Raw genomic sequence first — 23,029 nt, forward strand, 5'->3', positions numbered from 1 at the left:
TTTGGTGGGATGTCTCTGGAATTGGAGTGGTTTTGAGAAGATTTAGGGAATTTTGTGGGATTTTTCTGTATTTTTGTGGAATTTCTCTTGAATTCTGTAGAATTTCGAGGAGACGTGAAGAATTTTGATGCATTTTCCTTGAATTTTCTGGAGATTTGTGGAGATTTTTCGGGATGCTTCTGGAATTTTGTGGGATATTGAAAAGATTTAGGGAATTTTGGGGAATTTTTCGTGAATTTTGTGGAAATAGGTGGAGATTTTTGAGATGGTTCATGAATTTGGTAGGGCTTTTTCATGGAGTGACTTGACCTTTAAGAAGCTTTGGGAGCTGGGAGGAAGTTTGAGCTGCGAGAGGCTGATGGGAGTCTTTTCTTGTGACCAATTATTGGTCATTTCTAAGAACTGACAGCAGTTTTGACCATTGAAAAGTGAGATCAACTTGTGAACACCACCTTGAGATGTAAAGCCAGGGCTCTCCTGTTCTCTTTGGTTTCTGGCTTCTGACGAGGTAACAGGCTCTGTCTCGGCCTCCTCCCCCCTCCAGGCCGGACAAGGCCGCAGAGGGCGGCGGGGGAGAAACGGAGCCGGCCGGCCTGGCTTGGTTTGCAGTTTCTGCTGCTGGACTGAAACCTGACACCATCAACATCTGCAGCTTTACAAGACTTTAACTCTTTTACTACCTGGATAAAACATACAGATTACTCCTTTTTCCCAGAGAGACAGAGAGAGAGCGACAATCAACATGAAGAAGACATCATAAAACTACCAAAGACAGTGAGGAAAAGAGTTAAGTTTTAGATGGGGAAGAGAGAATAAGGAGATGCTTTATAAGCTGAAATATTTGTCTGTTAAAGCTATGGAGATGAACAATAGTGTCCTGAAAAAACTCCTTTAATTCATGACAGAGTATATTGGGAGGAATGGAGTGTTCAAAGTGTGGATTTTGAGCAAGAGGTGGAGTAATTGTGATACAGTGAGGTGCTGGAACAGAGCAGGGAGAAGTAATAGTTGAAGATTTGATGCATTTTGAGAGGCAAAGAGAAAACTTCTCTTTCCAGGGAGGCTCACAGAGACAGATGAAGAGAACTTTTGCCTTTGAATAACTCATCCTTAAAAATGCCATCCCTAGATTCATTGACCCATACATACCTCAGAGTGATGTGAAATGGGAGGAGTGAACTGGTGACAGATTTCTGGGCAGCTGGCATCAGGAAAATAGAAAACTATAACAGAAATGGTTTTCTTGCGAAAAACTCCATAGATTAGCAGAAGACTTCTTTTACTATACAAAGTCTGATGAAAAGACTCTAACAGGAATTGGGACTGTTTTAAACACCAAAGTTCCAAAGTTTTTTGTCTCTATGTTATCATGTGAACAAGAGAATGGTGGGTAGTGGGGGTTAAAAGTGTTTTCTGGAAGTTTTTTCTGGTGTTCTTATTCTTGTAGTTTTATTAATAAACTTTATTTATTTCTTTGACGTTTTGAGCCTGTTTTGCTCTTGTTCTAATCCATATCTCATAGGAAGAAATAAGTGAGTTTTCTAGTAATTTTTTTTAGTTACTGCTTTAAAACCACGACACTTACTCTATTCCTTTTAAGTTTTAAGCATCTTTTGCCCTTCTCATAATCCACATCTCACAGCAAGAAATGAATAAGTTTTCCAGTGATTTTTGAACTAATGCTTTAAAACCACGACAGGTGTAACGGGGAGGAGGAAATTGGGGCTGTCACTGCTGTGGTGTCAGAGAGAGTGGAACACTGGGGCTGTTACTGCTGTGGTGTTTGATATATTGACATTTAAAAAAAAAGAGAAACAGCTATGGAAGTTAAGGTTGCTGGAGGCTGATGGGAGTTTTTCCTCCTGGCCAGTACATGGCCATTTCTGAGAACTGACGGTAGTTTTAACCATTGAAGAGTGACATCAACCTGTGAACACCACCCTTTAAACCTTAATCCCAGGAATTTCTCTTTCTCTTTGGTTTCTGGCTTTTGAAGAGGTCACAGGGCTCCGGTTCAGCCTCCTCCCCCCCAGGTCTGACAAGGGCACGGGGGGAGCAGGGCTGGCCAGAGTTCTGCGGTTCCCGGCGGGGGATGGAGACTGTGAAGTGACAGGAGCCCCTTCCCAGAGGGAAATACTCCCATCTGTACTACTGGACTGCCCTGACTGTCAATCTTTGACTTCTTCAAAGGGTCATTGCTAAACAAAACCTTGGTTTTACCTGCTGACATTGCTGGTCAGGTGATGTCCCAGGAGATGCTCTTGATGGTTTCCTCTTTTCCTGGTCATGGCACTGGAGGAGGTCCAGGCCCAGGTGATGCCACTGAAGGAAATGTGCCCTCATCCCAGGGACGCTCAACACGGACTCCCCCAGCCCCTCAGTGCCCCGCTGCTGGTCACAGCAGCCCCTGCCTGGCTCCTGCCACCCACACTCTGGTCAGCCCTGCCTGCTCCTGGACATGGAGCTCAGCCAGGGCTGGTGCTGTGTGGGCTTTGCTGGTGGTACCAGCTGGACACTGGGGTGAGAGCTCCATCTCTTTATTGGAACAGAAGAGCTGTGCTGGGCCCTGCCCTGGCAGGAGGGACCCACCTTCAGTCCAGGCCACAGAGCAGGGCGGGTCCCTTCAGGGACACAGGGCCTTGCTGTGGGTGGTGGCAGCATCTGCACAGCAGCAAGCTGGTAATGCAGCTGTGCCAGGGACATTGGGCATGGGCATGGAGATGTGAAATGTGTGGTGCAGGTGTCCCTGAGGGAGGTGTTTGGCCTTTCTTGTGAAGCTGCAGAGGGGCACCTATTGAGAGAGGAGATGGCTGAGGTCCCAGCTGCAGCTGGCACACAGGGACCCTCCTGCACAGCGGGAGATTCTCACTGTGCTCAAAGATTCCCTCTGAAGCCTAAGAGGGGAGCTTGTCAGAAGTCCCGAAAAATATCTGGGGAAAGGTCTTAGGTTAGTTGTTGAGACGAGGTAAAAATCTCCAGCGGGAAAAGAGTCTCTCCAGTAGGCTGGGTGTTTTGGGGTGTCTTAGTTCTTCCTAGAATAAAGATTACCAATTGACTGCAATTTCAGTTTTTATTCTAGATGTGTAAAAATGTTCCGAGATTTTCTGAATTCTAAAACTACCTTGAAAAATACAGAACTACTATGGAAATAATAATCTATAATTGTAGATTTCTTTCTACAAAAAATATTTCTAAATATTTCTAAAAATTTCAAATTTCTAAAAATGAAAAGCAAAGGCAAAACGAGGTCGCCTTTTCAGAATTCTAAAACTAATTTGAAAAATCCTAAACAACTGTGAATATTGGGAAGAAACATTTGGGGATTACTTGCTACCAACAATATCTCTAAAGGGTTCTAAAAATTTCTAATTTCTAAAAATGAAAAACATAGACAACATGGTGCCCCATGCCCGGCTGCTGCCTGCCCAGCCAAGGCTGTGGCCAGCCAAGCAGCTGTGCCAGTGCGGGTGGTACCAGCCAGAGCCCAGAGCAGAAGCCCAAAGGTGTTGCTCAAGCCCTTCCCTGGCAGGAGGGGCCCACATTCAGGCCTGGCCAGGCACCAGGGCCAGCACCTGCAGGGACAGAGGGTCCTGTTCTGGGTGGTGGCGGCACAGCAATAAGCTGATAATGCAGCTGTGGCAGGGACAACGGACACTGGCTTGCAGATGGAGAATGACAGGTGCAGGTCTCCCAGACTAACGTGTTTGGCAGGACATCTGGAGGTGCAGAGGTGCTCCTGTGGAGAGAGGAGGTGGCTGAGGCCCCCAGCTGCCGCTGGCACGCAGGGACCCTCCTGCACAGCAGGGCCCAGAGCGGCCAAGGCTCCCCAGCACGGCTGGAGCTGCTGGCACAGCTTGGCCCAGCTGGACAGCTGCCCCTCAAGGCCCTGGCGAGCAGGAGATGGCTCTGGGCAGGGTCCCTGGCCAGGAGCGGGCCCCAGAGCGCCTCTGCCTTTCAAGGGCAATCTCGTCCCCGCTCTTTCTCCTGCCCACCTTGCTTTGCCTCTGCCCGCTGCTCCTGGGGCTGCTCTTGGCCAGGCAGCCTCAGTGGCAGCCAGCACTGGCTGCAGCCCCAGCGGGCTCCCCAGGACAAGGCCCAGCAATTAAGAGGCCAATTAAAGGCCTGGGCAGCAGCAGAACTCTTGGCAGAGTTATTTGGACAACCACTGACTATCTACAGGTCCACAGCAGCCTCACTGGGAATGTTTCTATTCTACAATAGACTTTCAAAAGAAGCTGTTTGAGGGAAAGATGAACAAAACACTCACCGTTTTGTCTTCCAGCAATACCAGATTCCAACACCACATAAAACGAAGAAATGCACCAAAAAAATCAGGCCTGCCATTACTTCTGGCCAACAGCGTGTTCCCTGACAGAAACCTCTTCTGATGTCCTTCTGGGAATTGGGAACACGTGTTGTGGTGCTGGCTGCCTCTGTGGGAGCAATGGGCAGTGAGAGCCCGTGCTGTGCTGTGCTGCTGAGCTGGCAGCATGGTGGGAATGTCCAGGATGTTCTCTGTTTCCCCCAGAGCTGGGGCCTGCAGGCACCTTGTTGGCCCTTGGCACAGGCTGTGCCACCCAGCAAAGCCCAGAAGGCTGGGAGCAGAGCCCGGGGGACAGCACAGCTGCTTGGGCAGTGGCTCCTTCCAGGGACACGGGCCAAACCCATCCCTGAGCAGCCACTGCCACCCCTGAGCCTCCCTTCTCCATGACATCTCCCCCAGCCCAAGGGGACAGAGCCAGGGCCTGTCAGGGGCCAGTGCAGCCCCTGCCCAGTTGGGAGCCAGGGCTGGCTGTGGCCCTGGGCTCGTGGCAGGGCTCCCGCTCGGGGCTGCTCCTGTGCCTTGGGCCTCTGGGCACTCACGGCTACCTCTGGGAGCAGCTGCACTGGGATAGATGTTGGTGCATGAGTCCCATTTCCCAGGAGCTGGAAACGAGCTCCAGAGGCCTGGAAGCCGAGGTGCCTCCAGCTTTGGCTGCTGCTGGGTCATGCAAGGGCCAGCCCTAGGGGAAGAGCTGCTGGCACACAGCCCCGCCAAGGACTGAGCCCAGCACAGCAATTACCTCCTGTGTCTGGGCCTGTGCCTGGCATCGCCTTCTTTCCTGCCAATGAGCCACTGCTTCCTCTGGGAAACGTCTCCACCTGCATGGTCTTTTGGTCCATCCCTTGAGAAAGGAAGAGGCACAGCTGAACCAGATGGAGAAGTTCTTGATTTGGGTGCTGGCATTTTCAGGACCTCATGCTTGTCAAATATGGGGATAAGGTTCAAAAAATGCCTTGGCTTTTGGGCCAGGGCCAGGGCCCTCCCTCCTCCAAAAAGCTGCCAATTCTGAGCAGTAGTGAGGGGATCGTGCAGGGTGAGGGCACACACGTGCACGGCTCTGTCCTGACACCTGCAGCGATGCTGCCCTGGCTGAGCTTTGGGCTCTGAGCTGGCAGCTCTCCCAGGGGGAAAGGCCTTCACCCACCCTCGCCATCTCCCAGAGCCTCAGTCCTGGACGTGGGTTGGGAAGCCAGATCACCTTCACCAAGAGGCTTGGCTGCAAGGAAAGGCAGGACAGAAGAGCTCCTGTGCATCTGTAGGAGATCCTCAGGCTCCCTGGGGCTGGCAAAGGAGCCACGAAAGGCAAAGCCCTGGGCACAGCCCCTTCCCTCTCTGCTCCTCTCCGTGGCTGCACAGAGCACACGGAAGGAGACACTGGCATTGCACATGGGAAGAAGATTGACAGCTAAATGCTCCTTCCTCCCACTGACAGCGATGCTGTGGGATCACTCAGGGCTCCAGAAGGGAGCAGGGCAAGGCTTCCAGAATCCTTCAGCCCTGAGATTATGTTAAGGGATATGGCACATGAGTGAGCTCTTGCCACCTTGACATTATTCCATCAGGAAAAGCACATTGAGAACTTGCCTCGAACATTCTCCAAGGCTTGCCAGCTGTCATCTAGCTGGGCTTCCAGATAATCCATGTCCTGATCCCAGTCTAGAAGCCAGTACAGATCAGAGCCACGTCCATGGTGCGCTGGGATCCACTTCTGCCTTGGGGTAGTGGGCACTGCAAGGGGTTTGGGTTAGATCATGAGTACCAGATGTCAGTGGACATGGCCAAAGCTGCAGAGGGGCCTGGGGAGCTCTGGGCTGGCTCTGGTCACTCTCCACCCTCTTTGCAGTCCCTGTGCAACATCCCTGGTGGGGGGTGACAGGGCCAGAGCAGGGGTCCTGGCTGCTGAGTCTCAGGAGAAGGCTGAGGGACATGGACCCACCTTGTCCTCCCTGCAGCATTTCCTTCAGCATTTGCGGAGTGATTTTGGATGGCACATGGAGTTTCTGGTGTCCTGTAGCTTTGTTCTTTCCACTTGGAGGACCTTAAGAGAAAACAGTTCCCCTTTGCAGGAATGGAGCCCAGAAAACCAGTGCTCAGCCTGTGGGGTCAGGAGGGACACACCACTCACCCCTGCGACGGGAGCCGGGCTTGCGTACAGTTACCAACCCAGGAGCTGGGAAAGTCCTGCCTGCAGACACACCTGTAACTCAACAGCCACAGAAGCTTCTGTCACCTCTGCTCATCTGCACAGGCAGCACTGAGCCACGGGAGAGGTGAGGGGATGGCAAAGGGCAAGGGCACACACGTGTATGTCTCTGTTCTGACACCTGCAGTGGTGCAAGGATATTTAAACTGCTTATTCTGCCAGGAAAGGACCATTGAGAACTTACCTCCAGCATTTCTCAAGTGTTTCAAGCTGTCATCCAGCAGGGCCTCTGGATAATGCAAGTTGTGATTCCAATCTAGAAGGGAGCCCAGATCAGAACCCTGCCATGGTGTGCTGAGATCCCCTTCTACTTTTGACAACTGGGCACTGCAAGGGTGTTGGGTAAGACCCTGGGTGCCAAATGTCAAATAACATGGCCAAAGCTGCAGAGGGGCCTGGGGAGCTCTGGGCTGGCTCTGGTCACTCTCCAGCCTCTTTGCAGGCCCTGTGCAACATCCCTGCAGAGGCAGCAGGACCAGCCCAGGGCCCCTGGGGACTCTCTCCCTCCCACAGAGGAAAGCCTCCCTAAAGGCCTGTGGAAAACCATCCCCAACTCTTCCCAGGAGAAGGAAGTGCTGTCCCAGGAAAGGGAAGCCAGGCCGCGGGCTCACCTGCTCCCTGTGCTCGCTGCGGAGCAGCCTGGGCAGCCCTGTCAGGCAGGGCCACTGCCAGGAGGAGCAGGAGGAGGAGGCGCAGAGCAAAGGCCATGGTGCCTTGCCCTCTGCCAGTCCTGCAGCTCTTGCTGCCACCACTGTCCTGACACCGCTGTCCCAATGTCAGCACCGCTGCTGCCGCCGCCGCTGCTGCCGCAACAGTCGTGGTCAAGGACTGACTGCTCAGTCCTCGTGGTGCTGTGCAACCACAGGGCTCTGGGACCTCTGTGACCTCAGAGCCTGCTGTCACCTCAGCCTGCTGTCACCCCACAGGCTGCTGTGACCTCATGGCCAGGGTGGAATTGTGTGGGGAGTGGGATCTGCCTTCTTCACCAGGGAGCTCAACCTGCCCAGCAGCTCTGCCCAAGGGCTATGACAGGGTCCCAGCCCAGCTGATCTCACAGGCTGGGGGATGAAGGGATGGAGAGCAGCCCTGCTGAGAAGGACTTGTGGCTGCTGCAAGGAGAGAGGCTGGACATGAGCCAGCCATGTGCCTCCAAAGGAGGCTGCCCAGCAGCTTGAAGGAGGTGATTCCACCACCCCTCTGCTCTGGTGTGAGCCCACCTGGAGTACTGCATCCACCTCTGGGTGCCCAGCACAGAAAGGACATGGTCCTGTTGGAGCTAGTCCAGAGGAGGGACAGAATGCTCTGAGGGCTGGAGCCCCTCTGCTTTGGAGACAGGCTGGGATAGCTGGGGGTGTTCAGCCTGGAAGAGGGAAGGCTCCACGCAGACCTGATTGCTACCTTTCAGTACTTTAAGGGAGCTTTTAGAAAACACAGGACAGAATTTTTAGTAGGGCCTGTTGTGACAAGACTGAGGGGGAATGTTTTCAATCTAAAAGACAGTAAATTCAGACTAGACCTAATGAAGATGTTTTTTACACTGTGGGTTTTGAAACCCTGGCACAGGTTGCCCAGAGAGGTGGGCATCCATCCCTGCTGACATTCAAGCTCATGCTCTGAGCAACCTGATCCAAAGGTGTCCCTGCTCTCTGCAGGGCACTGCACTAGATGGCCTTTAAATGTCCCTTCCAAGCCAAGCCATTCTGTGCTGCTGTGCACCAGTAGAGCAGTGCTGGAATAATGCTGGGGTGATGATGCTGGCACCTGTGTTTCGGTAGTTGTGCCATTTAGCTGTTGGCCAAGAGAGGATTGATGGGCTGCACAGTGAAGTCTGCAAAGAACAGTGTGCTCAAGGAGAAACAGGAGAGGAACAGGGCTTCCAGCTCAGATAAATGCCAGCATTTTGCTGCCCATTTCTTGTTAAGAAATAAAGCAATGTTCTGAAGATCCCTTCAGTGTGGGTGCACTATTGGCTGTATCAGTGCTTGTGTTCTGTAAAACAGGTGAGCTGTTACAGCTTCTTGCCCCATTTACCACTGATAAAACCCAAATACTGCATTGCTCCATGTCTCCTTTCTTCCAAGTAAAGGCAGATTTTGTTCATTCTTCAGTGGGACATATTCGTCTGTTGACAAGCAAATTCTTGCCATTCACACAATGTTGATTTGCTCTAATCACATTATAATTAAGACCTACCTCTCACTGTAATTAAGGCTGATGGATTGTGAGGCAAAGTGTTGCATCATTTTCCCTGGAGAGAGTTTTTCTCTAATTCAATGACATTTGAAGACAGGTGTAGCCTACCATACTTCTGGCATACTAGAAATGAAAAAACAGCCATGGAAACAGGCTGTTTTACCCTTTCCTCCTCCTCCTTCTCCAAGGTATTTTAATCCCTGAAGTCTGAGCTCTTCAGCTGCCTCACAAACATTGTTTTAATTCACACAGGTATCCATCAGGACAGTGGCTGTGAAGCTTGGAACAATGTAGGTTTAGAGCAGCAAAAATAATAATCCATTTCCCAGGTTAAGCCAAGCACTTCCCAAATAACTCTAGCTATCCTCAGGGATGTTTCCAAAAGTATCACAGTAAATGTTGGGAGTGGGGAGAGAATGTGAACAAAATTAAAAATACAGCTTTCTGAGATCTTTTTATTCCTATAAAAGCAGAGTCAAAATTGTTTATAGATAGAACATTAACTAAGAAGTGAACAACAGATTTTCAAGATAATTGCTTAGGAATCAAAAATATCTAAATAAAAATAACTTAACATGTGGATTTATAAGAAAACAATCATACTAAGAAAAAAACCATACCTACCAAATCTAAAAACAACAAGTCTGCCTCATCTGTCTCAATAACAAAAAAACCCAACAAAACACCATTGAAAAGAATCAGATCCTCAAGACCATTACTACATACAGGACCTTCCAGGTAATGGGAATAAACAAAGGAATTTTTGGACAGTTTTTTTTTCTCCTTGGGCTGGGGGAGCTGTCACAGGGAAGGGAGGGTCAGGAGTGGCAGTGGCTGCTCAGGGATGGGTTTGGCCCGTGTCCCTGGAAGGAGCCACTGCCCAAGCAGCTCTGCTGTCCCCCGGACTCTGCTCTCAGCTTTCTGGGCTCTGTTGGGGGGCACAGCCTCTGCCAAGGGGTGCCAAGGTGCCTGCAGGCCCCAGCTCTGGGGGAAACAGAGAACGTCCTGGCCGTATCCAGCGTGCTGCCAGCTCAGCAGTGGAGCACAGCACAGGCTCACGCTGTCCATTGCTCCCACAGATGCAGCCGGCACCACAAGACATGCTCAGAAGATCTGGGAGAGCATGAGAAGAGTTTTCTACCAGGGAACACATGGTTTGATTAAGTTAATGGCCACTGTGGCTGGTGGAGCACTTTTCCTGCTGATGTGCTATGCTGGAATCTGGTATTGCTGGAAGAGAAAAGGGTGAGTGTTTTGCTGATCTCGGCCTCAAACAGCTTCTTGAAAGGCTGCTCATAGTCGGGAAACATTCCCAGTGAGTCTGCTGTGGACCTGTAGATAGTCATTGGTTGTCCAAATAACTCTGCCGAGAGTTCTGCTGCTGCCCAGGCCTTTAATTGGCCTCTTAATTGCTGGGCCTTGTCCTGGGGAGCCCGCTGGGGCTGCAGCCAGTGCTGGCTGCCACTGAGGCTGCCTGGCCAAGAGCAGCCCCAGGAGCAGCGGGCAGAGGCAAAGCAAGGTGGGCAGGAGAAAGAGCGGGGACGAGATTGCCCTTGAAAGGCAGAGGCGCTCTGGGGCCCGCTCCTGGCCAGGGACCCTGCCCAGAGCCATCCCCTGCTCGCCGGGGCCTTGAGGGGCAGCTGTCCAGCTGGGCCAAGCTGTGCCAGCAGCTCCAGCCGTGCTGGGGAGCCTTGGCCGCTCTGGGCCCTGCTGTGCAGGAGGGTCCCTGCGTGCCAGCGGCAGCTGGGGGCCTCAGCCACCTCCTCTCTCCACAGGAGCACCTCTGCACCTTCAGAAGAGCAGCCAAAGACTTTAATCACCGAGAAGCTGACCTGTCATCCCCGCTCTTCACCTCTGTCTCCCTCTGCTCTGCTACGGCTCCATCCCCGTCTTGAGTGCGTCCCAAGACCCACACCTGCAAAGTGAGACCCTCTGCCCCTGAGCCCCCTGGCCCTGGTCCCTGGCCAGGACTGAAATTGGGCAGCCCCTGTCCACCAGAGCAGGGCTTGGCCTATGGTTTTTGTTCAAATAAAGAGATGGAGATTTTTCCTCAGTGTCTGGCTGGTACCACCAGCAAAGCCCTCATGGCACCAGCCCCTGCTGAGCTCCATGTCCAGGAGCAGGCGGGTGTGCCCACAGTGTGGGCAGGCAGGAGCCAGGCAGGGGCTGCCATGACCAGTGGTGGGGCCACGAGGGGCTGGGGGAGCCCATGCTGAGCGTCCCTGGGCTGTGAGGGCACATTTCCTTCAGTGGCATCACCTGGGCCTGCACCTCATGAGGCACCCAGGGCTAATTTGGGCTCTCTGCTAAGGTGTGCAGGGATCCCCCATGAGGTGTGCAGTGGGGTGAAATTGAGAGGGTTTTTTCCTCTTCTCAGCACAGCAAAGGGGACACTCTTGGCTGAGGTTTTGCAGAGCTGGGAGGAAGCCTCTTGCGAGCCCTTGGGCCCGGCCTGTGGGCACAGCGGGCAGGCAGAGCCCATCCCTTGAGGCCAGTCCGGGCTGCTCGGGCCGGGCCGGGCCGGGCCAGGTGAGGGCCCTGGCAGGGAAGGGCCGTGGCCGTGGGCTCTGATGAGGCTGCCGAGCTTCACCCTGGCCCTGTGCTGCAGCCAAACACACATTTACAGCCACAGCCATTCTCTGGGGCACAGGAGGCACCCGGGGCTGGAACTGAGGCCATGGCTTCTCACCCTGAAGGGAGGCTGGCTCTCTTGGTTTGGAGGGCACAGCTTAGATCCCAGTTCCCTTTGTAAACCTGCTGGGGAAGTCTGGAGGGGCAGAGAGTTCCAACCCTTCTCATTGGGAAGTGTGGCTGATGCTGTGGGGTTTTTCAATTTTTTGCCCTCTGAATTTGTGTCCTGGCAGAGGGTTAAGTTTGCTTGCTCTCACAAAGGCCCTTTTCTTCTTGGTGCTCAGTGGGACTGCAGTGCAGCCGGGGTTGAAGGAGGATCTGCAGCCGCTTGGGCCATGATTGTGGGACACCATGTGGGACCTGCTGCTTTTGGCTGTGATTTGTGGTGCTGCTGGTTCAGGCCTTTTACAGTAACTGACTTCAGTTCGTTCATCTTGTCACCAAAGGTTGGGAATAAATCTCTTGAACACCCCTGTAGTATTAAGAGGCAGGCATTGCTTTCTTGAAGTGCTGCATGCACAGGCCATGGGGATCACAGGGCCTTCTTGGTGGGGACTTCAGGGAGCCTGGTGGTCATTGAGGGAGGAAGCTGATTCTACTGGAAAAAAGAGGGTTTTCCATGTGTGGAAAAGAATAACCTCTCACTTCCCCATCCCTTTCTGTACAAAGTTATACAGGCAAGTGCATTCAAATATCTCTTTCTGCATTGTCAGCGTATTTTTCTTTCAATATCTATCTGTCTATCTATCTATCTATCTATCTATCTATCTATCTATCTATCTATCCACCTACCTACCCAACTACCTACCTTACTAATCTATTTCTATGCATGAGGTTTTGTTTCTTTATAAATTATGACACATCTATTGAGAGCTGGAAAATGATACCATCCATGTTTGATATAGCAAAGCTTGGCTTTAGGAACACACATGAACTGTGATTTCTTTCGTGCTAGACATATGCTGGCTTGTTTAGATTGACTTTGAACTGATAGCCTGCAAAGCTGGAAAATGCCTGGTGGCCATTGCTGTGATATCCTTAAAAATCCTTTGTTCATTTTTATTTTTTTCTTTTGTGCTGGTTGGTAAATACCTTTCTTCCTTAAGCTGTGTGCTGGCAATACTGGAGGTAGAAAATAACATAATACTGCATTTTTTGGATACTTGATAGCTGTCCTGTGAAATTTTATTGTAGTATCTTCTGTCTAATACCCACTCAGAATTAAATCAGCTGGTCAGCTACTGAGCACAACTTACTGCACAGCTGCAGCTCATGTTTCCACAGTGCAAGTGGCTTTTTCTTCTTCTGTACGTGTATCAAACACAACCAAGTGCAAGGCTGCTGACAGAGGAAAGAGCCTTGTTTAGTGGAGCCTGGACTTTGGGAAGGTGGTAGCTGTTAGATCAACACCCAGCAAAGTGCCTAAATTCCTTTTTGTGACTGCTGTCTGGTGACTTTGGCCTGGCTTCTTGAGGAGGTTCAATTTTCATTTAGAAATGGCACGAGAACACTCCGTGTGCTCCCGTGGAGCCAGGGCTGTCCCAGGACACATGGAGCTGGGACAAAGGGCACATTGATTCTCATCTCAAGAAGCCACCTGAGCTCCTCATGGCAGCAACCCCACGCACTGCTAATGGATCCATTACAATTAACTCAGCACACAGCTTGGAACTTGAAGCTCTGACATACGGAGCTTGTTCAGTTCTGCCACGGAGGAATGGAGTTTGAAAACAAAGAGGTTTAGCAAGGAGATCCACACACAGCTAAACTCTTTGTACTCTAGCAAAGGAAGTCTTAGGATGCAAACCCTCACCCATCCTCTGGTTTTACCCCTCCAATGAGCCAAATTCTTGGTCTTCATTCCTGTGTCAGTAGGAAAATATGACAGGGAAGTGGAGATCCTCCTTGGCTTCTTCAGCTGGCCAGCTTGTAACCTCATCCTCTGCCACAAACAGGAACAGACAAACTGGGATTTTGTTATGAAACCTACTTGGTGTTTGATTTTACCCAGAAGTAACTGAGATTCACTGAAATATTTACAAGCCATAAATGATGGATTTTTTGTGGTTGCTAGAATCTTTCAGATTTTACAACTTTTCTGCTGCACGAGAACCTGGCACTTGCAGAACTCTTGCCCCATGCACTTCTCTAGTGCTTCTTGCAGAGAAGTGCTTTGGGATTAATCAGGATGAGTGCCACGTTCACGTGTGGTTTATGGAGCCCACAGGACAGGGAATTGTCTTTGCTGAGGGCACTGGCTGTCATTCCAACACCTGCATCACTTTTTCTACAGTAATCCTTGTGAGAAAGGTTGTTCTTTGCCATAGAGATTTTTAGTCCATATTTTTTATCTCAAACAGCCAAAAGTTTTCCATCTCACAGGTTTCTGATGCTGATTTTTCCATTCCAGTCTGTTGTTGGCCTTGTCAGGAAAATTCATCTACAAACACCAGAGGTTTATGTCTAAAAAGGAGACAGAGGAGTCCTTTTACTTGATTTGAATAAAGGGAGAGGCCATGGGCCATTCTCCTGGGGTCTCTCAAATTTTTGGAGGACACAGCCTCCTTTTTATCCAAATTTCCCAGCCACGTCCCTGTCTCTTTCCTCATTGGCTGAGGTACTTGAGAGGTCCAGACTCCCCGGACTGCCTGATACCTAAGATTCCCCTCTAATGTAAAACCCTCCTTCTTCATTTTTAATTCTTATGGAATTTATGGTTTTCCCCCATTGTTTCTTTCATCTTTCAATATCAAATTTCATTTATCAGCAAACTTACAGTTTGTTTGTAAAGGCAAATATCTTTTTTCCATTCATCAATCAGAGGAATCGTTCCCATTGTTTCTTTTATCTCTCAGTGCTAGTTTTATTTACCAGCAGACCCACAGCTTGTTTCTAAAGACAAATCTCTCATTCCTCTCAACCTCTCTTTTTAAAAAAAATTTCTTACTAATTGTCTTTACAAACTTTAGTTATCATTGACTTTATTTCCTATTCCTCGATTTTTTTTTTTGTTTTGCAATTATTTGCAGTGACATCAATTTCTGTCCTTTTGTAGCTATTCCTGGATTAGTAGCTATGGCTACTACCTGCATCCTCTTTATCAAATGTTGCAGAAATTATATTAAGCAAGGGATCACGCATGCTAAAAGATAAGAGTTGCTACAGCACAAGAAAAGCATTTGTTAAACCCACAGTTTACTAAATAACCACAAAAACATGTCTTATTCTCAATTCTTTCTATGTTTGGACTGATACATGAGTTAACTTTCCTATTGCTTTTGTAATTTCTTTCACCACCTTTTAGCTATCATTTAATTTGCCACACTCTCCCTTCTTCTGCTGACAGTGTTTGCATTTCTAAGCTCTCACACGAGGCTTCTACCTGCAGTTCCATTTAAATCTGTTTTGTTGGATCTGGACCAGAACCTATTACAAAGGATTTAAGTTTTGTTTCAGTGTTGCTACTTCTACTGATCGTCACGGACAACACGTGTCCTGCTTATGGAATTGTTTTGGGGGCAGCTTAAAAATAAGGGCTCCAAAAAACCTTCTCTTTCCCCTCTGCTTTATAGCCTTCAAAATCTTTTTGGTAATTATGGAAGGAACACCTTGCTTAGCTGCTGGTAGTGAACTTAACATACATTTGATTCTATTTGCCTTGATATCTGAAACAATTATAAGGAGGGAAGTTGGGGGTCTAACATTCTGAACCTAAAGTCTGGTCAGAAATGCTTTTTCCCACGTATGTGCTTCTTGTTCTATTTAGACAACAAATGCTTTTTTTCAGAAGAATGAAGCCACCATAGACTTCCTTCTTCATCTGAAAATCTTGTTTATTATTGACTTAACTCACTGGTTAGGTTTGACTGGGCTGGCCACCCACAGCCAGTCTTCAGATCTTCCTGGCCTTCCACAGACTTCACAATTTTTCAGGTAAAAGGATTTGCTACTTCTTCTCTTATGGTTAAAAACTACTTTTCTACTTTTGGCTTCAACTTCAAGTGGCTGACAATATCAAGGTAAGATTCTTAAGGCAAACATTTTAATGGTGTAATTTAATTTCCTAACTTTTACTTTTGTGTTCTCTTTACATGACCTGTAGAGGCGAGTGAAGGCACAGAAAGAGCTTTAACATAAAGAAAACAATGACAGTGAGGATTGGCCTCTAATGCCTGGAGATTTGAGAGAAGGGATGCCCACACAAACTATTTCAGCAGCCAGGCTGTGGGAGGCACACGGGGCTTCCCCTGATGTTGATGGCCTGGCTACTGCTCCAGTCCCCTCTTGTGGAGCATCAGTGGCAGCCTGCCGAGCTTCTCCTCTAGCTGAGATGTCTGAATTTCTGGGGCCTTAGAGACCTTGACTCGAGAGGGATGGCTCTACCCGTGTTCAGCTCTCCTGACGGCTGTTTCTGTGCTCAGCAACACTTGCACAGGTCTACACTACTTTGCTGCTGCTGCTGCTGCTTCTCTCTACTCCTTCACTAGGACTCAATCTCCTGGCTGGATGTTGTGAACAGCAAAGTCTAAAGGCAGGCTCTGTGCTAGCTGAGCTTCTTGTCAAAGAGCTTTTACAAGAGACACTATCCAGGCTACATATTGTTTCCAATAGATATCCTTTATCCCTACCCCCAGGTAATTCTCAAGGCTGAGGATTACCAGGATAAGGAATTCTAAACATCAGTTCAAAGGGAGATAATTGAGTATCCCCACTGGGTCTGGCCCTTCTTCTTGCCCAAGCCAGTGGCAAGAGCCAGCATCTTAGTTTCTATCACCAGCTTCAGAAGGTGTTTCTTTATTTCCCCATTCATCTTTTCATCTCAGCCAGAACTCTGGGGGTGCCAGGGGCTATGGAGGTTCCATTGGATCCTTAAAGCAGTCAAAACTCTGAGACATAAACTTTGAAGAATTTAAGAATTTAGACAAGCCGAGGCCTTAATTAGAAAGAAGCCTTGCTAAATCTAAACAAAATAAATAGATGGGCCTTGCTAAAATTAGAGGGAGCTAGAGAAGCTTTGCTAAAATTAGAGGTTAATCATTGGCTAATAACTAATTGTCTGTCAACTCTATGCTTGTTCAGCTGGGCTTATAATGAGAAGCAATGAATCTGGTAAGGAACTTGAAGAACAGAAGAGAATTGCAAATCAGAAACTCCTGGAAGACATGAAACTAGGAGCCCAGCCAAGGGTCCATTTGTCACTTTGCATTGAAAAGGTAGAAAAGTCAGAAGGAGGAAGAGCCATATCGCTTCCCTCCCTTCTCTCACCCCTCCTCATAAAAGGACCACCAACCCATTTCAAGGAACAAACTACGCATGCTTAATTGCTTTTTTCCTAATTAGCATAGGAAGCAGAGTGTGGGTGGCAACGGGGTTATGAATATGCATTTGTGTTCCATATTTCTGGAAATAAAAAGCCTGTATTCACCTGTATTCGGGGCCGTGTGTATTAAGGGGTGATCTGACACATCGGCCCAGCGCTGCTAATAATCATACACTTTTTAACCCTAAACCAGTTCAAGAGTCTTTGTCTCAGTTGGATAGTGATACTAGATCATATCCATATTTTAGTAAATCAGTCTTAGAATGCAGCCAAAAATTGCATGTGGAAAAAGGAAAAGAACTTGTGGGTTTGGGAAGATGAGGATGGATTTTGTTAACAGCACATTGGAAACAGCACCAAGAGAAGGAACAATTGTTTTTGGAATGCTCCCATGTGAAGGTACAGCAGGTTTTAGTCTTGAGCTCAGGTTTGTTTGTGCAAGTGAAACAACAAAAACAACAATGATGATGATGATAATGATAATAATAATGATAATAATAGTAATAATTATAATAATGATAATAATAATAATCAGTAATATATATTTATATCCAAAATTAAAAATTGATAATGTGAAAAAATGTTGACAATACTAATCTGTGAGCTTTGGTTGCTCACTGTAACACTAAATACCCTACAAAAAAGGACTAGCAAAGACCCAAATGTCAATGGTAAACTTTGTGAATTGTATACACAGAATAAAGGAGGAAGGGGTGAAGTTGGCTGTTTTTATATGGCTTGCTGATGCTGTGATGTGGAATGCTTTGTCTGTTCCTGTGAAAAATACAGTGATTAAAACTGCTGGGTTTTTCATGTACCACACTATCCACAAATGGCAGGATTGGTTCCATGGCTGAAGAGGCTGTTCAAAGAGCAGCTGATAAAACGAGGAGATGGGAACCTGTCCCGGTGGAGAACCCATCTCCCAGATGGGCTCCATGCCCTTAACAATGGGCCCACTGGGAAATGGAAACCCCTGGGTGTGCACGGCTGCACCCAATTTGCAAACACAGCCATGGACAGTGAGACTTGGACTGCCTGGGAAATTGTTCTGGCTGTGATGGCCCCTGCCAGGGCCAGCCCAGAGGCTGCAGGGCTGGACCTTCATGCACTGGAATTCATTAGGAGAAATCAGAAGCAAATGAGAGTTTACAATACAGGAATAAGAATTCAGATTCCTCCAGGACACTTTGGTTTGATAACTGCTCATTGGAGCTTGGCCTTGCAAAGTGTTCATGTCATGGGAGGAGGAATTGATGCAGATTATCAAGGAGAAATTGAAGTAAGTCTGTTAAACAATAGTGAACAAGATTTGATTATTCAACCCCATGACAAGGTAGAAGAAATATTGATATCGCAATTTGAAAAATAATTGTGAAGAAAGGATATCCACTTCAAATTGCCTCCATTTGTGGATAAAAGGAGTTTGGACCCAGCAGTCCTAATAAAGGAGCCAGACTGTGGGTCCAGAGGCCAAATGGCCCTCCCAAGCCAGCTGAAGGAACAGCTCTGGGCAAAGACAACACTGTTGGAATCCTGAGACCTGAGCAGGAACAATGGGAATATGTCCCTGCAGCCAAGTGTTCTCTGCCAGAACAAGTCGATGGGATGGGATATTGTTTTACAGACCCTGCCAGACCAAATCTCCCTGTTTGCCCCAACGGCCCCTTTGGAAAATGCTCAGATCCACGGGGCTCCATGTGAAGGCTGATGTGACCCTGAGGGACTTCCACACCAATTCCAGCCAGGAGCCTGGCTGTCCCTCAGGGACTGGGACCCGGCACCTCTCCAGCCGAAGGGGAAAGGACCCCAGCAAGCCTTGTTAGCCACAGACAGCGCAGTAAAGCTGAACAGCAAAGGACCTTGGGGACATTATTCTGGAATTCAAAAGGTGCCAGCTCCATGGACAACAGAATTATTGTTCCTACCGTGAATGAGGGTGAGGGAAAAAGAATGAGTAAGCTTGTGATGGTAAAGCACAGAAATCCTTTCACATTGTGGCCTCCAACTAGAACAGCGCTTGGTTTCTCATGAAGGGAAATCTCAGTCAATCCTGTAAAACTGATAATTGCATTCCTGTGTTCCACAGCACAGTTTTCTCTGAGTGTCCCTGCACTGGATTCGTTACGAGTCAGAGCCCATTGACAGAGTTTTGGCCACCCCACAGGGTAAGCCCTCCGAGGGAACCCCATTCCTCCCAACCTGAGCTGAGAACATACCCAGCAATTAGTTACATTGAGTATTTTGGCTACTTTGATCTTTAAATTTTCAAAATAATTTTGATGACTAATGCCTTGATTAAACTTCAGAGGTGTTTCTGGCAAACAAAGATCCTGGCTGACTCTCAAGATACAACTTACAGGTGTTGGGGGTTAGGTGTCCTTTATTTTCTATTTAGTTCTGGCTTGCCTGTGGAATTTTTACTCATGACTTGCAGGGAAAACTTAACTGCGGGTACCTGGTGTGTGCTTGAGGAAAGATAAAGAGTTTGGCTGGGCCCAGGGGGGGAAGGGGGCAGGAAAAGGGGAGGGTGGGGACAGTTTGGTGTCTTCTTCAGCTTCGGAGAAGAACACTTTGGGTACAGAGCTGTTGTGGTGGGGAGATGGGAATTTCGCCATCACCCAGATGGAGCTGCTGCTTCTTCTCCTTCTTCCCTCTTCGTTGGTGGCCTCGCACCCCCTGTCCTGCCGGGACGTGTGGCAGTGCCAGCCACCACCACGGAGCTGCTGATCCACCTCAGCCACTGGCCCGGGATCTCAGCTCATCCCTGCTGTTCCAGCTGAGTGTTCCTCAGAGCCCTGCAGGAGCACCAGCACTGACTGCCAACCCGAGGGGGTTTGTGAAACAAAGCCTCTCCTCCATCCTTTCCCGTCTCAGCCCAGAAAGCTGTCACAGGGTCCCTGGTTCTGTTTTCTTGCTAACGCTGTAGTTATTGTTGTTTGTTTGCCTGGTTATAAATATTAGTAAAGAACTGTCATTCCTATCCCCAGATCGCTGCCTGAGAGCCCCTTGATTTCAGGATTATCATAATTTGGAGGGAGGGGGGTCTACATTTTTCATTCCAAGGGAGGCTCCTGCCCTCCCTAGCAGACACCTGTCTCTCAACACCGAGACATTTCCATGAGCAAATTTTACAAAGTTTTCAATAAAATTCCTATTGATAAATTTGCCTCCATTTCATTTCTAACAAGCTGTTCCTAAAGATCCCATCAGGCTGTCTTAGACACTTTGGGCAAGGGATTCCTTCCAAGCTGGGCCACTTGGGGGGGGGATGGGGGCGGCCCCAGGGCGGAGGGCAGGGTGTGCAAGGGCCCTTTGTGACACGCTGCAGCACGGTCACCGTGGGATGGTGGCAACGGGAGCAGATGTCAAAGGGCCCTTTGTGACACGTGCTGCCATAGGAGCTGGCGGTGACAGGGCCACGCCACAGTGCTCGGTGCACGCGACGGGTCAGGACGCGCCAGAGCGGTGCTGTGAGGAGCCCCCGCACAGCGCACTCCTTTGTGTCGGACCTGGAGCTTTTCTGAAGCACTGTTCCTACAGGTGACCTCGAGGCCAGACCACAGGTCTTGCTGACCTGTGGCCTTGCTGAGCCTTCCTTCTTAAGGTTCTCTTGAGGGCAGACCGTGGGACTTGGTGACCCGGAGCTTTTCCGACGTGTCGCCCATCCCTGCAGTCTCTGCCCTTGAGACCAGACCACAGTCCCTGTCGAGGAGCCTCCTGTCCTTGTGGCAGGAGCCCTCAAGACCCAAGTGCAGGACTCGCTGTCTTGCAATCTTGCCAGGACTTGAGTCTTGCAGGTGCCTTCCAGGCACGACTGCAGGACTTGCTGACTCTGAGCTTTTCCGAGCCATCTCTCCTGCAAGCAGCCATAAATCCAGTCACTGCCATGGAGCAGCGACCCCCAAGAGTGCCCAAGTTGGCCTGGCTTGAGGAGGAGGAAGAAGAAGGCTCTGGAGCTGTCCTGGCACAGGAGTCTGAAGAGGTGCAGGACTTCCAGGCACCACAGGAGGGTGAGTTGCAGAGCTCGGCCTTAGGGCTAGTGCCTGTTGCCAGCTTGGCCCCATCCCATTACATGCCATGCCATCCCCTGGTGCTGTTCCTATGGAAAGGATTGGAGAGTCCGAAAGAAGATAGGGAGCAGCGACCCCCAAGAGTCCCCAAGCTGGCCTGGGTGGAGGAGGAGGAGGAGGAGGTCGAGGAAGAAGGCCCTGGAGCTGCCCCAGCACCAGAGACCGAAGAGGTGCAGCAGTTGCAGCCGCTGGAGGAGGGTGAGTGGCAGAGCTGGGCCACAGGGCTGGTGCCTGCGGCCATCTTGGCCCCATCCCATCCCATTGCATCCCATCTCATCCCATCCCACACTGTCCTGTGGAGACACACCCATGGACAGCACAAAAAAGGGGCTGGGGCTGCCCCCGCAGCAGTGGCCGTGCTGCATTCCCTGGGGCATCCCGGGACTGTCCCTGCCTGGGGAACGCAGGGCTGGGCTGTGCTCTCCGGCCTCTCCTGCAGCCCCTCAGCTCTGGCTGCTCTTTGCCAGATGCAGCCATGGACGGCACACAAGAGCAGGACACCGCCCGTGGCCGCTTCCGCAGAGCAGCGCAGGTACCTGCAGCCATCCCCACCTGCGCTGGGCCTGCTGGCACTGCTCAGCCCAGCACCGCACTTGGAGCACTCCATGCAACTTCCCTGCCTTCCTGCCCTTCTCCTACAGTTTCTTTACCAATACATCAAGAGAATTGGCAAGGAAGACACCAGACCTATGGACACTGAGGTCAAGACATCCTCAGAGGTCTTGGTAGAACAAAGCAGCGCTGCCCAGCTGGATCTGCTTGTAGAGACGGCTCTTTTCAATCCAGAGCAAGTAAGCAGCCTGTGGCCAGCCTTTGATCCTCCAGCAATTGCTTGGCTTTCCCAAGCCACGCCTGCTGCTCACTTGGAGCTTTTGAGCCCATGGCAGCGTGCTGGAAGAGAAGCACTTGTCTGGGGAAGAAGCTGGGCACGTTGCTGACTCCCTCTGCTAGCATTCCAAGTTTCCCTGTGCCTTCTCCAGGTGCCCGGCGTGGTGAGGTACATCCACCAGTGGCTCATGGCCAATGAGGCTGCTGAGCACAGGATGGACTGGGCCCTGATGCAAGTGGCCGAGGCAGAGCCCGATGATGTGGCCATCACTCTCCTGCGGGTGGCCCCAACGTGTGACAGGTATGGGGCCCAGCTGCCCCGAGGCCTCAGGGCTCCCCAGCCCATCACCCTGTAGAGCCCGGCCCAGGGCTGTGAGCAACACAGACTTCCAGGGCCCTCTGGCTGCTCCCTTTGCCAGCCCTGCTACAAAGTTGGCCCCCGAGCCCGCTGCCGTGCTGCCATCCTGCCCCTCAGGGGCCTGTCCCCACAGGGCTGGGCTGCCTGGCTGCTGCTGCCGCTCAGGGCCAGTGGGCACAGGCAGAGCTGGCGGCCAGCTCAGCTCCCCGCTGCTGCCCAGCCCACGGTGCTGTGTCTGACCCCGCAGAGCTGCTATGGCCATGTGGACGACCATCTTGCTCTCGCCCTGGATTTCAGAGGAAGTGACACCGCTCCTCATCAATGTGGTGGGGAGCTGGCCGCAGAAAAACCTGGGCACCTCTGATGGGGACAAGACGGCTGTCTTTTCCCTGACTGTGAGTTTCTGGAGCTGGCCTTTGCTCACCGCAAGGCCGGCCGCCTCTCCAGCAGCTCTGTTGCCTCCTTCCCCCACTGCATCTCCCTGCTTCAGGCACTGGCCACAAACCTGGCCTAGGGGCAGCTTCAGGGCCACCAGGCCCGCTGCTCCCCCTGCGTCTGCCCCGGCCTCTCCCTGCCACGCTCAGGCCCTGCCACACGGACGCCCCGGCACTGAGCGCTGTCTCGGGCTGCTTTGTCCTCTGCAGGCAACTCTGGTGATGTGGAAGATCCTCCAGGGGCCCTGTTGCCCACAGATCCTCACAGTCTATTTCCCCCGCCTCTTTGTGCATCTGCTCTTCCAAATGCACTTCAGTACTTTGTATATGACAGAGGACGTCCATACCTTCTGGAAGGAATGCCAGGAGCAACACGGCCTCTCCACCAGCCCCAACAGGTGCTCCATGCCAGTCCTCTTGTCCCTGCCACTTCCCCAGCCTCGGAGCCAGCGCTCCCAGCGTCACCTGGGCTTTGCTGTGCACACAGGTTTGCAGTGCAGACCCTGAAGGCCCTGCTCTGCAGTCTCCACTTGGAGCATGTGGTGGTGGCAATGGAACGCAAGCGTGGCTGGGACACGCTGCTCTGTGCTGACACCCACCACTATGCCGTGGGTCTGCTGGCCAGGTGAGACCCCCTTCTCCCCACTGCCTCTGGCATTTGTGCC

The 23,029-nt window shown here is 50.6% G+C and overlaps 3 protein-coding genes across 5 annotated transcripts in view; 1 reads left to right on the forward strand and 2 right to left on the reverse strand.

Moving 5' to 3' along the window:
• Positions 1–23,029, reverse strand: part of LOC147645967 (maestro heat-like repeat-containing protein family member 7) — a 262,646-nt gene that overhangs the window by 9,636 nt on the left and 229,981 nt on the right. The gene's annotated exons all lie outside the window — the stretch shown is intronic.
• LOC147645969 (uncharacterized) lies at positions 3,052–7,385 on the reverse strand. Its single transcript, XM_086874038.1, has 8 exons — positions 7,139–7,385; positions 6,712–6,783; positions 6,450–6,521; positions 6,261–6,362; positions 5,909–6,052; positions 5,064–5,165; positions 4,268–4,433; positions 3,052–3,736 (listed from the first exon to the last, which is right to left on the reverse strand). Exons 1-8 carry the CDS (start codon positions 7,233–7,235, stop codon positions 3,511–3,513), a joined length of 981 nt encoding a protein of 326 aa, XP_086730164.1. The 5' UTR covers positions 7,236–7,385; the 3' UTR covers positions 3,052–3,510.
• LOC147645970 (maestro heat-like repeat-containing protein family member 7) overlaps positions 20,054–23,029 on the forward strand; it is a 277,303-nt gene continuing 274,327 nt past the window's right edge. Inside the window, exons 1-8 of one of the 3 annotated variants that reach the window (XM_086874041.1) lie at positions 20,054–20,684; positions 20,784–20,942; positions 21,212–21,276; positions 21,386–21,535; positions 21,725–21,873; positions 22,178–22,325; positions 22,575–22,762; positions 22,852–22,989. In XM_086874041.1, coding sequence (XP_086730167.1) covers positions 20,561–20,684; positions 20,784–20,942; positions 21,212–21,276; positions 21,386–21,535; positions 21,725–21,873; positions 22,178–22,325; positions 22,575–22,762; positions 22,852–22,989 — 1,121 coding nt within the window. In that variant the 5' untranslated portion in view covers positions 20,054–20,560. The remainder of the gene's footprint in view (positions 20,685–20,783; positions 20,943–21,211; positions 21,277–21,385; positions 21,536–21,724; positions 21,874–22,177; positions 22,326–22,574; positions 22,763–22,851; positions 22,990–23,029) is intronic. The other 2 variants (XM_086874043.1, XM_086874042.1) reach the window with 2 other exon arrangements.

This window comes from Cyanistes caeruleus, unplaced genomic scaffold (genome assembly GCF_971803275.1).
Source record: "Cyanistes caeruleus unplaced genomic scaffold, bCyaCae1.hap1.1 HAP1_SCAFFOLD_140, whole genome shotgun sequence".
NCBI lineage: Eukaryota > Metazoa > Chordata > Aves > Passeriformes > Paridae > Cyanistes > Cyanistes caeruleus.

What these genes read in the sequence shown, in the direction of transcription:
- LOC147645969 (XM_086874038.1), bottom strand. Translation starts at nt 7,235, where the DNA reads ATGGCCTTTGCTCTGCGCCTCCTCCTCCTGCTCCTCCTGGCAGTGGCC. An exon ending in GCCCGGCTCCCGTCGCAGGG is followed by an intron (nt 6,363 to 6,449) that starts GTGAGTGGTGTG and finishes TTTTCTCTTAAG; the next exon opens with GTCCTCCAAGTGGAAAGAAC. An exon ending in TATTGCTGGAAGACAAAACG is followed by an intron (nt 3,737 to 4,267) that starts GTGAGTGTTTTG and finishes CTCTCTCCACAG; the next exon opens with GAGCACCTCTGCACCTCCAG.